This window comes from Canis lupus, chromosome 24 (assembly GCF_011100685.1).
Source record: "Canis lupus familiaris isolate Mischka breed German Shepherd chromosome 24, alternate assembly UU_Cfam_GSD_1.0, whole genome shotgun sequence".
NCBI lineage: Eukaryota > Metazoa > Chordata > Mammalia > Carnivora > Canidae > Canis > Canis lupus.
Genome location: NC_049245.1, coordinates 478,044 through 492,511, shown reverse-complemented (window position 1 = coordinate 492,511; position 14,468 = coordinate 478,044). Strand labels below are relative to the sequence as shown.

At 43.0% G+C, this 14,468-nt stretch overlaps 1 protein-coding gene across 2 annotated transcripts; it reads left to right on the top strand.

Annotated features, from left to right (window-relative positions):
* The first annotated feature begins 948 nt into the window (after window positions 1-948).
* Window positions 949-9,986, top strand: CST8 (cystatin 8). 2 transcript variants are annotated; one of them, XM_038571402.1, is made up of 4 exons: window positions 949-1,102; window positions 1,401-1,748; window positions 5,409-5,522; window positions 9,792-9,986. In XM_038571402.1, exons 2-4 carry the CDS (start codon window positions 1,518-1,520, stop codon window positions 9,873-9,875), a joined length of 429 nt encoding a protein of 142 aa, XP_038427330.1. In that variant the 5' UTR covers window positions 949-1,102; window positions 1,401-1,517; the 3' UTR covers window positions 9,876-9,986. The 2 variants fall into 2 exon arrangements, with proteins under 2 accessions (XP_038427330.1, XP_038427329.1); XM_038571401.1 differs by having other exon boundaries at window positions 959-1,215.
* Window positions 9,987-14,468: the final 4,482 nt, after the last annotated feature.

Below are 14,468 nucleotides of genomic sequence, written 5' to 3'. Positions count from 1 at the left end.
GCTAAACTGCTGAGCCACCCGGGCTGCCCCCAACATTGATTTTATTAGTGGGAGTGGCCTAGGTACTTCTTTTTTTTAAAATTGAAGTTCAATTTGCCAACATATAGTATAACCCAGTGCTTCATCCCATCAAGTGTCCTCCTCAGTGCCCATCACCCAGTTACCCCAACCCCCCGCCCACCTTCCCTTCTGCAACCCTTTGTTTCCCAGAGTTAGGAGTGGCTTAAAACTTGGCTTAAAACTCCCCAAGTGCCTTTAAAATGTAGCAAAATCTGAAAATCGTTAATACATTATTAGTACACAATTAACAATTGGGCAATATATAATAAATTTAATTTGGGTAAAGCTTTTGCATCAATTTTCCATCTAGTCTTTTACTATACAGAAATACCTGTGTAATTTCACAAAGATATTGGAAAAATATTATCTACTACACTACTGTTTGTAATAGCTATAAATGACAAGCAAACAAAACATCCCTCAAAATACAATATGGTGTTTCACAATGCAATGTTTTACAACCTGCCAGGCAGATTTATGCCTGCATATTGTTTCCTATACATTGCCACATGTTATGGTCAAGAGTCCATCAGTCTTCTGGCCCTAGAACCAATGCCCATCTATCTGCCCCTTTGGGAACTTGCTTGACATCAACTTGGAATTTTCACAGAGAAGTAGAATCTCTGAGAGTTCAGGAGATGCATGTGCCCCCTCCCACTAAGGCACAAGCTTGGGCAACAGGTTGGCTGGGTGACCCTTACCCTGGCAGGACAGCAGAGGGAAATGCTATCGGCCCAAACAGAAGGGGTACAGAGGCCAAACATTTAGGAAACTGGGTCACTGCACAGGTGGGCAAGAGACCTCTGGGCAGCCCTCACAGTTTGCCTGCTGTGTGTGAGCTGACTATAAGCTGTGTCACAGTGGCTGGATTACATCACAAAGTATGCTCTCCTTGCAGGGGCATGGACAGAGAGCAGAGGTCAGGAGTGAAGGAGGCCCCTTACCAGGGCTTAGGCACAAACTGAGAGCTGGAGACCCAGGAGAATCACGGGTTAGGGTGTGGGCCACAGTAAGCTGCATAAGAGGTGGAGGCAGCCAGCAGGTACCTCAGGTTGGAGAGTCCCCAGGGAGCCAGAGCCAAGAAAACTTGGGGCAGCACCATTTCAGAGTCACATCTTATAGGCCTGAAGGGCAGAGATAGGAGTGGATAGTGAGGTATGTGGGGTAGGTGCTGGCATACCTGGGTCTAAGTGTTCTTCCTGGAACTTCACATGGTGAGGGAGGAGATGGAGGGTGGAAGGCTGGTAGCAGGACTCTTTAATTGGCTTCTTGCAGGTTGACTTCTTTAGAGACAGGGGTAGTCCTAAGGAGTGAACCTAATGGCTCTTTCTTGAATCCAGCTGGGCTGATGTTATTGTAAGATCTTTGGACCTGAAGTGGCCACAGATATCCCACCCCACCTGCAGCTCCAGCCTGGGAGGACAAGGAGAATTACTTGTGTCCCAGACCGAGGGACCATGACTAGGTCCTGGGGGTCCTGCTTGCTTCTGTTCACCATTTTCGGGGCCCTGGTGGCCAGCACAGACCTAAACAAGAATAAAGCAAAGGTGTTGAGGGAATTAAAAGTAATCAATGCCTCAAATGCCAACGTGAAGCAGTGCCTGTGGTTTGCCATGCAAGAATACAACAAAGAGAGTGAGGATAAGTACCTCTTCCAAGTGGTCAAGACAATACAAGTCCAGATGCAGGTAAAGGTGTTCTCTCTCACTATGCATGTGTGCATATGGTGGCACAGATTGAAGCTGGACTGAAAGAGTGGGCATGGGAGAAAAACAATGATATACAAAAGACCCATTATGTGAGTGCTTAAGGACCTACACACTTGCATGTCACTATGACATCACTGCACTTTCTATATATTCTTGCACTGTTGTTCTAAGTTCTTTATGTGTATTAACTTGTTTAAACTCCAAACTGTAAATCTAACGTTCATGATTTGTATTTTCTATAATTGGGAGATAAATTGAGTGTCATGAATATTTTGCAATAATGCTGCCATGGGCAACATTTCAATCTAGCCACATAATGTGGATTGTGGGGCTGAAAATCCACATAATGTGGATTGTGGGGTTGAAAAGAGACATGTTGCTATTTAATGTGTAGGTAATAAAGTCCCTACTCCTAGCCTATAATTCTTTGACTCCAACATTTATTTAGTGGAAGTGAAGACATTCTGATTTTATGTTCATAAAAATGTATCCCTTCTCACAAGCCCAAGCATGGCCCAATGCTAGGAAGCATTGCTTAGTTGGATTCCATTGAGGATAATGCTCTCTGAAGCTTGCAACACGTGTCCCTGCCTGTCATGGTCGAGAAAAAGCCCCCAGAGCTGGAATTCAGCTGACTGTACCATCCTCAGTTGGCGGGTTGGTAGTGTGGCTTATAATTCCACAATGAAACTTGGAATGAATTGTAAAGATACTCAGCAGAGAGGTCATTTTTAGCAGGATTTACTTCAGTTTTTATTTTCTCCATATAGTGTTCCATTTGAAGGAGCTGAGCCAATGCACATGTCGGCACTTATGACCTTGTCCCTTTGGAACCTTATGAGCCATCAGTCCATATTTCCAGTATATCGTGCTGATGGCACTCTGTTTATGACTGGGCATACTGTTCAATCCACCTGGGGAACTCCTACAGCACTTTGAAATAGGGGAATGGATTCCAGCTCTTGTACCTTCCCCCAACCCCTTTGTAGTTGTCATTCTTTGGTACCCAAGTAGCACCATACTCAGCAAGTTTCTCCCAAGCAGCTTCTATGCAGGCTGCTGCAGATGAGGCAGTGAGATGGACAGAAATAATCACATTTCTAGGGAGCCAGCAGTCTTATCAGAAAGAAATAGTGCCAAACCCAGAATGAGAACTGGGGATTCTAGCCTGCTGGCATGGTACCTAGGGGCCCAGAGGTCAGGAAAGTCTTCTTCGGACAGGCTCTCACCTGAGGAGCTTGTATATGTCCTACTGCACTGGTCTCACTGGCACCAATTAAATGAGGATCTCTAGATGGGACCTAGGTCTCAGTAGGTGTTAAAGCTTTCTAGGTGATCCCAATATGAGTCAAGAGTAAGAACCACCTCTCTAGGGAGTAATGTTGGTGGCTAAACCTGAAGGCAGACTAGGAGGTGATGGATGCTGGTGGGAAGTATTTTTGTTTAGGTTTCCCACATCAGATCCTAGTGCTAGTAGTTTACTTGGGAGGCCATCCCAGTAAGCACCAGGGGGCTGGAAGAGAAGGGAGACAGGGCAGGGCAGTGAGTTACTGTGCAGGTGACCACTATGGGCCTCCCTGGAGCCTCAGGAAAAGGGTACATAGCCTTCCTCAGAGTTTAGCCACACTGCAAGAGGGAAGCTCAGTTGCTTACCCATCAACTCCCATCCATTGTTGGCTAAGAGCTGCTCTTGGCTCCTGCTGGTCAGGAAGCCCCAGGCAGGGACAGCCAGGAAGTGGCAGTGTGTTTGGGAAGAGCAAAGGACATGAGTATCACTCACAGCATCTCCTGGAAAAGATGATGGGAGGGCTGCATGGGGTTGGGAAGAGCAACTGGGTATAGCAAGCTGCCACTGGGAAGAAGCATGGCCCATTTGGCAACTCAAAGGAGGCTGTGTGACTAGCTTGAGAGGTGCTCATGGATCAGATCATGAAGGGCCTTGAAGATTGTGGGCAAAACTTTTTCTTTTTCTTTTTTAAAGATTTTATTTATTAATAAGAGAGAGAGACAGAGAGAGAGAGAGAGAGAGAGAGAGAGTGGTAGAGACAGAAGCAGGCTCCATGTAGGGAGCCTGACGTGGGACTCCATCCTGGGTCTCTAGGGTCAGACCCTGGGCTGAAGGCAGCACTAAACTGCTGAGCCACTCGGGCTGCCCCAAAACTTTCTATTCTATGTTAGGAATACTGAGAAGCAAAAAAAAAAAAAAAAAAGGAATACTGAGAAGCCAGATAAACATTAGGTCAGGGAGTTCTTGGGATCCACGTAATTGGATTGGGGTTTTAAAACTGTCATTCTGGTTATTTTTAGAAAGGATTGTGAGGGTTCCATGAAGGTGTCCATGGAACCAATGGCCTTGGCTCCGCTCAGTTCAGGTTTGTGTTTCCCTGGAAATGACACATAGTAGCCCTTTTCTGCCATGTGGAAGGGGTGGATCATGGTGCTTTGGGATGCGAGTTTAGTGCTGGGCACCTCTGTTGGAACTCCAGGTCTTGCCTGCTAGATGGATGGTCACTTAGTTCCTCTGCCCTATTTCCCTACTAAAAACAATGGGAGTGATGGCCTCACAGCAGAGGGTTGCTGTGTGGGTTAAGTTATTGTGTGCCAAGCCCCAGGAACAGTGTCAGGCAAAGAGCAAGCACTCAGTAAGCATTAGCAAGTATTAGGACTGATGCAAAGTCCTGTGGCTGTCTGGGTTTGCCTCTATGGAATTTTTCAGGTTCCCAACTTAACTCTCAAACCCAAGGCCAGCTCTGCCAATCCCTTCTTAATGTCAACCAGCTTCTCCCCATGGCAAGTCAGAGTCACCTTGTTAATTCCTTAGAATGTAGCTAAAATATAATCCAATCTTATTAAAGCCTTGAAGATAGCAATGAGGAAAGATACTCCTTTTGTCTCCTGCTGTAATCTATTAAAACCAGATGAAAGCTCATTTAAATGGACATCATGAGTAGCCTTAAGTACACTCAGCCATTCATGAGTTCAGGACTACTAAAGCCTTGCTGTAGACCTACTGCTAAACACTCAACAGAGAACAGCAAGACAAATTTTAGCCAGCATGGCCCCTTTAAGAACTGCTTGCTAAGTTGGTGGGGAAGCCCTCCAAAGCAGGAGATTTCACCAGATAACAGACTCTGAGGTGTAGAGAGAGTGGGAAAGGAATAAGGAAGGAGCATCCATTGTGGACACAGGGCCTGTCCTCACTTCTGACCCATGTGAACCTATAACATCTCCAGCCCAGGGGAGCCAATGGTTCTGGTGACCTCATCCTTCCCTCTGATCCTTTTTTTCCCCTCTGATCTTTTATGGAGCATGCAGAATGCTCTGGACTTTGGGGAAAAAAAATGGAAATACAAAGTCTCACCTTCACTGGAGCCTCACACTGGAAAGGAGAATTTTCCCTGAGTATACAGCTCCAGGTAGTAGTTTCCAGGGTCTTACTATTATCAGTATACAGAGAGAACCAGGTAGGATGTTGTAGGTCTTCCTCTAAAGATATTTTGGAGAGAGGGGATAGGGAGTAGGTGGTAGGGAGAGAGGATGAAGGGGTGAGTGTTTTTTAGGGGTTTTTTTTTTGGCTAAAACTTTAAAAAAGTAAAATAAAAGTGTTTTGAATAAAATTGTACCATTGCTAATTGACAGGTCACAGATCATTTGGAATACTTTATTGATGTTGAAATTGCCCGCAGCAATTGCAGAAAGTTTTCAAACAGTAGTGAAAACTGTGTCATTCAAGAGAGCTCTAAACTGGAAAAGGTAGGTGACCAATATTCTGTGATGGTCTTGGCTACTCTGAACCTCAAAAAGAACATGAGGTGCCTGTATCCTCCTCTGAAGTTTTGATCACTCCCAAAGATTTGCCCCAGAAATGGGCTTTTAGAGCAGAAGGTAGAAAACAATGGAATGCATTGAACCCCTCTGAGTCTTTCCCCACCCCTCATCCTAGGGACAGAATGCTTTCAGGATCACTCTCATCAACTCTGGCCTCTTGGTGCAGGAAAACTTGACAACACATATGTCTGTTCTCTCGGATCCAAATAAACAACCCAGCCATTCCTGGCACCAGAGTTGCTCATCCTTGTGAAGACACAAACAGAAACTTATCCATCCACTCAGCAACTCATCCAAACTTACCACCAGGTGGTATTTTGGGTGCTGAGATTAAGCAGTGACTAGGCCAGAGGGTATTTCCATCCCCCAGAATTATAGTTGATTTTTGCCAGGCTTGGCCATGATTTCCAGGAAGGTCATGGAAGATCCCAAATGTCCCCCACCAAAGGGCTGACCTGGCCCAGGGACTTTTAGCCTCAAGCCTGTATTTCTGGTCTCAGAGGTGGGGAGAAGCCCAGATTCATTGAAGTGTTTAATCTGAGGTGAAGGCTTTCTGCAGGTTTACCTGAGAGGTGTGTCTTTGCTTTTTTTTACACCAGTGGTTCTTTATGTGAGCAAGCATCAGAATTACCTGGAAGCCTTGATAAACCCAGATGGCCAGATCCTACCTGCACAGCTTTGGATTCAGTAGATCTGGAGTAGGATCCAAAAATTTGCATTCTTAACAAGTTCCTAGCTATTGCTGCTGCTCTCGCTGCTGGCTGTAGGATCATACTTCAAGAACCACTGCTTCATGTAGCCATGGCACAGGAAATTGTGAGGGCCAATTAACAAAGTGCACTTCTATTATGTTTCACTAAAACTGCCTCTGTATGCTCAAACTTTACAAATCTGATTGTGTCTAGTTAATAGCAGATATGCCTCAGGACAGACATTTAAGCAGAGAGCATGTCTTCATGCTATATGGCTTTTATGTTACTTTTGTTTATCTTTTACTGTTAGTAGAAGTATGGTTGGTTCACATTTGTATTTTCTACTGGGCCCACTGGGATTATAGAAAAGTTGTTACTTTTTACCTGTCTGTAGAAAAGCTTAAAGAGAATTGAGAATTGTCCTCAAGGAGCTCACATATTGCATCTAAGGTTTCCATGGACCATCCCAAATTTTAAGGTGCATGTTTTAAATTACACACTTATCAATAATGAAAACTGCTTTGCTTTTTCTTTTGAAATCTGTAGAATAAAGCTGAAAAGTAATAATGCTGGACAATGTTTCTTATTCTCAGCTTTGACGACAGTGTTTTCAATACATATAACCAATTATTAAACATTATATCAAGTGCTGATTTCTGGGATTCCTCCAATTCCTTTTCCCAAGAGTTATTTTTTTAATTAAGAACATTTCTCCTACCAATTATTCTTTCAGCATCTACCAAGGATACTTGAATAAGTGTTCTGCTTTGACTCATTAGTGAAATAAAGTAAGACATTCACTAACATTGTGTCATTCTTACGTATCTGGAATATGGTCTGTTTTTTGAGGGGGATTTTACTGCTTGGATTGCTGGCTAGGTAGTTCTCATCCACAATGACTGATGGCAAGCTGCTCAAAGTGGCAACAAGTACACAGTTAACCAATGTACAAGATGTATCACCATCTTTTACATCTTTGAGACAACTGCACGCAGATATGGCATGGGACTTTCCTGACTCCTTTGACCCAGATAGCAATGTTGAGCCTGGTGTCAACATGCACATCCATCTCTTTCATGTTCTCCCTGAGTGCCCTCAGGGAACACTTCTTGAAGGCTCCTCCACAGATGTGCTGTGAACATAGATGGTGTATTCTCTGGTACCTCACTAATGGCAGAATAGCCCCTTCTCTTTCCAGTTTTCCTTGTGGGAGCCATTGTGTTGAGCCCAGCGTAGGAAGGAGGAGCACAATGGATTATGTCTGCCCTTGTCTTTTAGAATATGGTGAAATCCAATATGCCACTTTTTAAATTTAGGAATTTTTATTTTATTTACATTAAACACTCTTAAACTTCCCTAATTTTATGAATCAGAGGTACCTTGCTGGCTTAGTCGGTGGAACATATAACTTGATCTCAAGGTTGTGGATTCAAGCCCTGTGTTGGGTGTAGAGATTACTTAAAAATAAAATCTTAAGAAAAAAAGAATCATTTGGATCATGTGGTGAAACCACACACACACACACACACACATTCCATGGCCTCATCCCAGACCTACCGCATGTGAATTTCCAGGTGCAGACACCCTACACTTTTCAGATCACTAGGAATGTCTCTGAAACATTGCCATAGGGACAGAAATTATTTAATGTGCCACCGCCTTTAACTTGCTAGTGTTTTTTTTTTTTTTTTTTTTTGAGGATTTTTGTTTCAGGTAAGTTTAATTTATTTTTTTAATAAATTTATTTTTTATTGGTGTTCAATTTGCCAACATACAGAATAACACCCAGTGCTCATCCTGTCAAGTGCCCCCCTCAGTGCCCACCACCCAGTCACCCCACCCCCCACCCTCCTCCCCTTTCACCACCCCTAGTTCGTTTCCCAGAGTTAGGAGTCTTTTTTTGTGTATATATCCCATCAAGTGCTCCCTCAGTTGTATTTTGGTTTCAGGATTTTTCTAGTCTGGTACAATGAGAATGAAGACTTCCCATCTTTTTTGTGTGTCCTCTGGATCAGTTGAGAGACCACAGGAGCTTTGGGTTCCCAAGGTTTGGTGTAATTTGCCTATAAAACCATCTTGACTTGGTGTTTTTTTATGTGGGTTTCTGGGAGAAAGAGGCCTACATATTCCTCTTTTGTGTGTATCCAATACTAAGCAGAGACCAGGCTTCTTTTTCTCTGACTCCTAATAGCTCCTGGGAGTACCTCAATGTTAACAATTATTTAAGATGCTTTTTGTTGTTTTGGCAGGACTGCTATCAATGTATAATCTGCCTATCTAGCTACCTATCTATCTAACAATCCATCCATCCACCTATCACACACACAGAATATTTCATTTGCCATTTCAATAGTATTTTGAAATGGATGGGGACACAAGGCAGGAAACCACAAATGTTGGAGAGGATGCGGAGAAAAGGGAACCCTCTTACACTGTTGGTGGGAATGTGAAACGGTGCAGCCACTCTGGAAAACTGTGTGGAGGTTCCTCAAAGAGTTAAAAATAGACCTGCCCTATGACCCAGCAATTGCACTGTTGGGGATTTACCCAAAGATGCACATGCAATGAAACGTCGGGATGCCTGCACCCTGATGTTTCTAGCAGCAATGTCCACAATAGCCAAACTGTGGAAGGAGCCTCAGTGTCCATCGAAAGATGAATGGATAAAGAAGATGTGGTTTATGTATACAATGGAATATTCCTCAGCCATTAGAAACGACAAATACCCACCATTTGCTTCAAGGTGGATGGAACTGGAGGGTATTATGCTGAGTGAAGTAAGTCAATAGGAGAAGGACAAACAGTGTATGTTCTCATTCATTTGGGGATTATAAATAATAGTGAAAGGGAATATAAGGGAAGGGAGAAGAAATGTGTGGGAAATATCAGAAATGGAGACAGAACATAAAGACTCCTAACTCTGGGAAATGAACTAGGGGTGGTGGAAGGGGAGGAGGGCGGGTGGTGGGGGTGACTGGGTGATGGGCACTGAGGGGGGCACTTGATGGGATGAGCACTGGGTGTTATTCTGTATGATGGCAAATTGAACACCAATAAAAAATAAATTTATTATTTTAAAAAATGAAATGGAGAGAAGGACTCTTTGAAATAAAAGATGGTAGAACCCTAGAACCCACTGAATTGCTCTTGCTATTAGAACAAAAGGCATTATTTAATTATTAAGATAACATACATAAGCTTATATATGACATAGAATTCCTTTATTTACATTGTAGAAAACATCAAAGAGAATTACTAATAAAATCAAGTTTACATCTGATCTCCCAGCAAAGCATGGTGATTGTCTTTGTTCTTATGGGAATAGACACCCCTCCAGGTATATGCTGATGGCTTTAAAGGTCTAGTAGATTCCTAGGAGCACTCACTGATGGATGATGACTCATCCTCCAGCATATTCCTAAACTGATACCTAGCAACAGGACATTTTTTTCTCTCTATTTTCTGGGATTACTGATTTTGTTGTGGTTGTGGTCTTTTTCAGAAAGTAATATGCAGTTTTTTGGTCGGAGCACTCCCCTGGAATGGTGAATTCATCATGATGAAGAAGCAGTGTGTGGATGCTTAGGGGGTTCTGGAGTACTCCCCCTCCCCATCATCGCCACCTTTCTCTGTGAAGAGATAAATGGCTCATGCTGGTGTTACCAATGTGGTTTCCCCATGCATGCCTCTCTGCTTATTTTGTTTCCTGGTTTCTTATTAGGTGGTGGTAAGAGATGAATATGTCCAATTTTTTTTTTTGGCCTCAAGTGGAAGCCCCTTTGACTTTGTCTAGCTTGGTGACCCACTACCAGGGAATCAGTTAGTCTCTGAGTACAAACGATGGAGGTGAGGTCTGATTCCATTCCCTACTGCAAATCTGAGGAGGGATTCCTTTATGATTGGGTTTAACAACCCCTTCCAGAGGTCTGGAGCCAATGGGTGCTGCCTCAACAGATTCCCTATGGAAGCCTCCTTTTTGGCCTGAGGCGTCTTCCTCCTGAGGGAGGATAGAAGCTGGTAAGAGTGTAAGTGTAGAGGGGCCACCACCTCCATCTCTATGCTCTACATGGGGGCCTCCCTGGAAGGTGGGCTCTGGCAGAGGTCTGGAAATAGGACCCAGGATTCAGAGAAGGGACTGTGCCACTTACTCTTCCCCAGTGCCACGTTCTTCACTTCTTGCTCTCCTCTGGGTTTATGCTAAGAAAAAAATTTACCAGAAACTTGGAATAAGACACAGAGAAGTCAACATGTGTTGACTTGCCATTTTGGATATTGTTCAATGAGTCTAATGAGGATTATTGAGTCATCCAGGGTATATACCTCTGTTTGATGTTCTTTTCATTATTGATTAAAAGCCAGACTCTGAAGTCAAATGTTTACTTGTGGGTCTTTTTGTCCTTGAGAGGTGCAAATGATTAGTATCTAATCAAAAAGGTTATTCTGGAGGTATGGTTTTATTGCTTTCTGGAAAATAAGCCAATTTTGTAACTTACCTAGGAATTCCCTCTTGACATTCTATATTTGCAAGTGGACCAGATTTGTAACCTTCCGAAACTTATCCTTTGATGCTTCCATGTGGACCCCCCCCCAAAGTTCTCCACACATCAGACACCAGGTATGTCCGGTGGTATCCAGGACCTGCTGCCCTCCTTTCTTGAATCCCATCCCTCACCAGGTTGACTCAGGGAGATTCTGAGATGGACTTTCTAACACACTTGTCACCAGTTGTGGAGGGAAGAGGAGGTCAAGACCACAAGTGATAAATAAAAATATCAGTGAGTCAAAAACTGTCCTTGATGGATGGAAACACTGGCCCCTTTTTCAGTGGATTGAAGGCTGTCAAAAACACCCACGAGTCAGCTGGGAGTCCAGAGAAAGTGGCACCAAGAATGCCATACTTGGCCCCTTGCCAGGAGAAGATAAGGGCTTAAACTGACAACTGCCACCCACTGCCAGATGATGACTTTTTGGTTATGAATTTATGATGCCAAGAGACAATAAGAAGAGCAATCTGCTGTAGGAGCAGTAGACTTTCCTGTATTCTGGTTCTAAACTCTTCAGAGTTTTTTTTTAAACATCTGCATCCTAAAATACAGAGACTTTCTAAGTGAACAGCAAGGAACATTGACTGTAGGTCCTATTGACCTGAAGAGCCAGCTTTCTGCCTGGCTAGCCAGATTCCTGGGGATTTGTCAACTGCATTAAGGCTGCAGGAAGACCACACAGGAGCAGCTGATAAAATACCAAGTATGACAAATACTCAGGGAATAGTTCCCTGTGCCAGAGGTAAGGTAACAAAAATCTCACAGCCTCATAAAAGCCATGTATGACTATGAAATTAGCCCTTAACTTTGGTTTTGAATAAAACCACACAAGTAAATCTCCGAAAGCTGTCTGACAGCCAGCAGGACATTTCTAGAAAAATGGTCCAGGGTGAAGATTTGACCAGAGTACATACATTGAACTTCACCATCACACAGGCCATTACAATTTTAAAAACAGAATTAAAGAAAACAAAGGATGGAATAGGTATATTCTAAGAAACTACTCAGTGTCATTGCTATCATTTTCATGAGGGAGAATTTACCAACCCAGAGTAAGGCTCCCATTAAAAAAAGAACACATTGTTTTCTTAAAAGGAAGAATAAAAAAGATAAATTAGCTTTTGTGGGGGGTTGGGGGGATGACTACAAAACCCAGTTTTCTTTACACAGTGTGTGTGTGTGTGTGTGTGTGTGTGTGTGTGTGTGTGTGTATTTTGGAGTTAGATTTATCAACATATAGTTTAACACCCAAGGCTCATCCTGTTAAGTGCTCCCCTCAGTGCCAATCACCCAGTCAACCCAGCCCCCAGACACCTCCCCTTTCCCTACCCTTTGTTTGTTTCCCAGAGTTAGGAGTCCTTCATGTTCTGTCACCATCTCTGATATTTCCCACTCATTGTGTCTCCTTTCCCCTATAATCCCTTACACTATTTTGTATATTCCCCATATGAGTGAAACCATATAATAATTGTCCTTATCTGATTGACTTATTTCACTCAGCATAATATCCTCCAGTTCTATCAATGTTGAAGCAAATGGTGGGTATTTGTCATTTAAAAAAATTTTTTTTTAATTTATGATAGTCACAGAGAGAGAGAGAGAGAGAGAGAGAGAGAGGCAGAGACATAGGCAGAGGGAGAAGCAGGCTCCATGCACCGGGAGCCTGATGGGGGATTTGATCCCGGGTCTCCAGGATCGCGCCCTTGGCCAAAGGCAGGCGCTAAACCACTGCGCCACCCAGGGATCCCCGTATTTGTCATTTCTAATGGCTGAGTAATATTCCATTGTGTACATAAACCACATCTTCTTTATCCATTCATCTGTCGATGGACACCGAGGCTCCTTCCACACGTTGGCTATTGTGGACATTGCTGCTATAAACATTGAGGTACAGGCATCTCGGCTTTTCACTACATCTGTAACTTTGGGGTAAGTCCCCAGCAGTGTAATTCCTGGGTCGTAGGGCAGGTCTATTTTTAACTCTTTGAGGAACCTCCACACAGTTTTCCAGAGTGGCTGTACCAGTTCACATTCCCACCAAAAGTGCAAAAGGGCTCCCCTTCTACACATCCTCTCCAACACTTGTTGTTTCCTCTCTTGTTAATTTGCCCCATTCTCACTGAGGTCAGGTGGTATCTCATTGTGGTTTTGACTTGTATTTCCCTGATGGCCAGTGATGCAGAGCATTTTCTCATGCTTGTTGGCCATGTCAATGTCTTCCTCTGTGAGATTTCTGTTCATGTCTTTTGCCCATTTCAGGATTGGATTGTTTGTTTCTTTGCTGTTGAGTTTCATAAGTTCTTTAAAGATCTTGGATACTAGCCCTTTATCTGATATATCATTTGCAAATATCTTCTCCCATTCTTTAGGGTGTCTTTTAGTTTTGTTGACTATTTCTTTTGTTGTGCAGAAGCTTTTTATCTTGATGAAGTGCCAATAGTTCATTTTTGCTTTTGTTTCCCAGGCCTTCATAGATGTATATTGCAAGAAGTTACTGATGTCACATTCAAAAAGTGTGTTGCCTGTGTTCTCCTCTAGGGTTTTGATGGATTCTTGTCTCGCATTTAGATCTTTCACCCATTTTGAGTGTATCTTTGTGTATGGTGTAAGAGAATGGTCTAGTTTCATTCTGCTGCATGTGGCTGTCCAATTTTCCTAGCACCATTTATTGAAGAGACTGCCTTTTTTCCTGCTTTGTCTAGTATTAGTTGACCATGGGGTTGTGGGCCCATTTCTGGGTTCCCTATTCTGTTCATTAATCTATGTGTGTGTGTGTTTCTGCAAGTACCACACTGTCTTGATGATCACAGCTTTGTAGTACAACTTGAAATCTGGCATTGTGTTGCCCCTGGCTCTGGTTTTCTTTTTCAAAATTCCCCTGGCTATTTGAGGTCTTTTCTGATTCCACACAAGTCTTAAGATGATTTGTTCCAACTCTCTGAAGAAAGTCCATGGTATCTTTATAGATATTGCATTGAATGTGTAAATTGCCCTGGTTAGCATAGACATTTCCACAATAATCATGCTTCCAATCCATGAGCATGTAATGTTTTTCCATCTCTTTGTGTCTTCCTCAATGTCCTTCAGAAGTGTTCTATAGTTTGTAGGGTATAAATACTTTACCTCTTTGATTAGGTTTATTCCTAGGTATCTTATGCTTTTGGGTGCAATTGTAAATGGGATTGACTCCTTAATTTCTCTTTCTTCAGTCTCATTGTTAGTGAATAGAAATGCCACTGGTTTCTGAGCATTGATTTTGTATCAACAGAGTGGAGTCTTTTGGGTTTTCTATGTGTACAGTATCATGTCATCTACAAAGAGGAGGAGTTTGACTTCCTCTTTGCCAATTTGAATGTCTTTTATTTCTTTTTGTTGCCTGATTGCTGAAGCTAGGACTTCTAGTACTATGTTGAATAACAGTGGTGAGAGTGGATATCCCTGTTGTGTTCCTGATCTAGGGGAAGGGCTCTCAGTGTTTCCCCAGTGAGAATGATATTTGCTGTGGGCTTTTCATAGATGGCTTTTAAGATGCTGAAGAATGTTCCCTCCATCCCTACACTCTGAAGAGTTTTCATCAGGAATGCTGTATTTTGGCAATTTGTTTCTCTATATCTATTGAAAGGATCGTATGGTTC

Coding starts and splice junctions, on each gene's coding strand:
- CST8 (XM_038571402.1), top strand. CDS start 1,518: ATGACTAGGTCCTGGGGGTCCTGCTTGCTTCTGTTCACCATTTTCGGG. Junction 1,749..5,408: donor CAATACAAGTCCAGATGCAG/GTAAAGGTGTTC, acceptor GCTAATTGACAG/GTCACAGATCATTTGGAATA. Junction 5,523..9,791: donor AGAGCTCTAAACTGGAAAAG/GTAGGTGACCAA, acceptor GGTCTTTTTCAG/AAAGTAATATGCAGTTTTTT.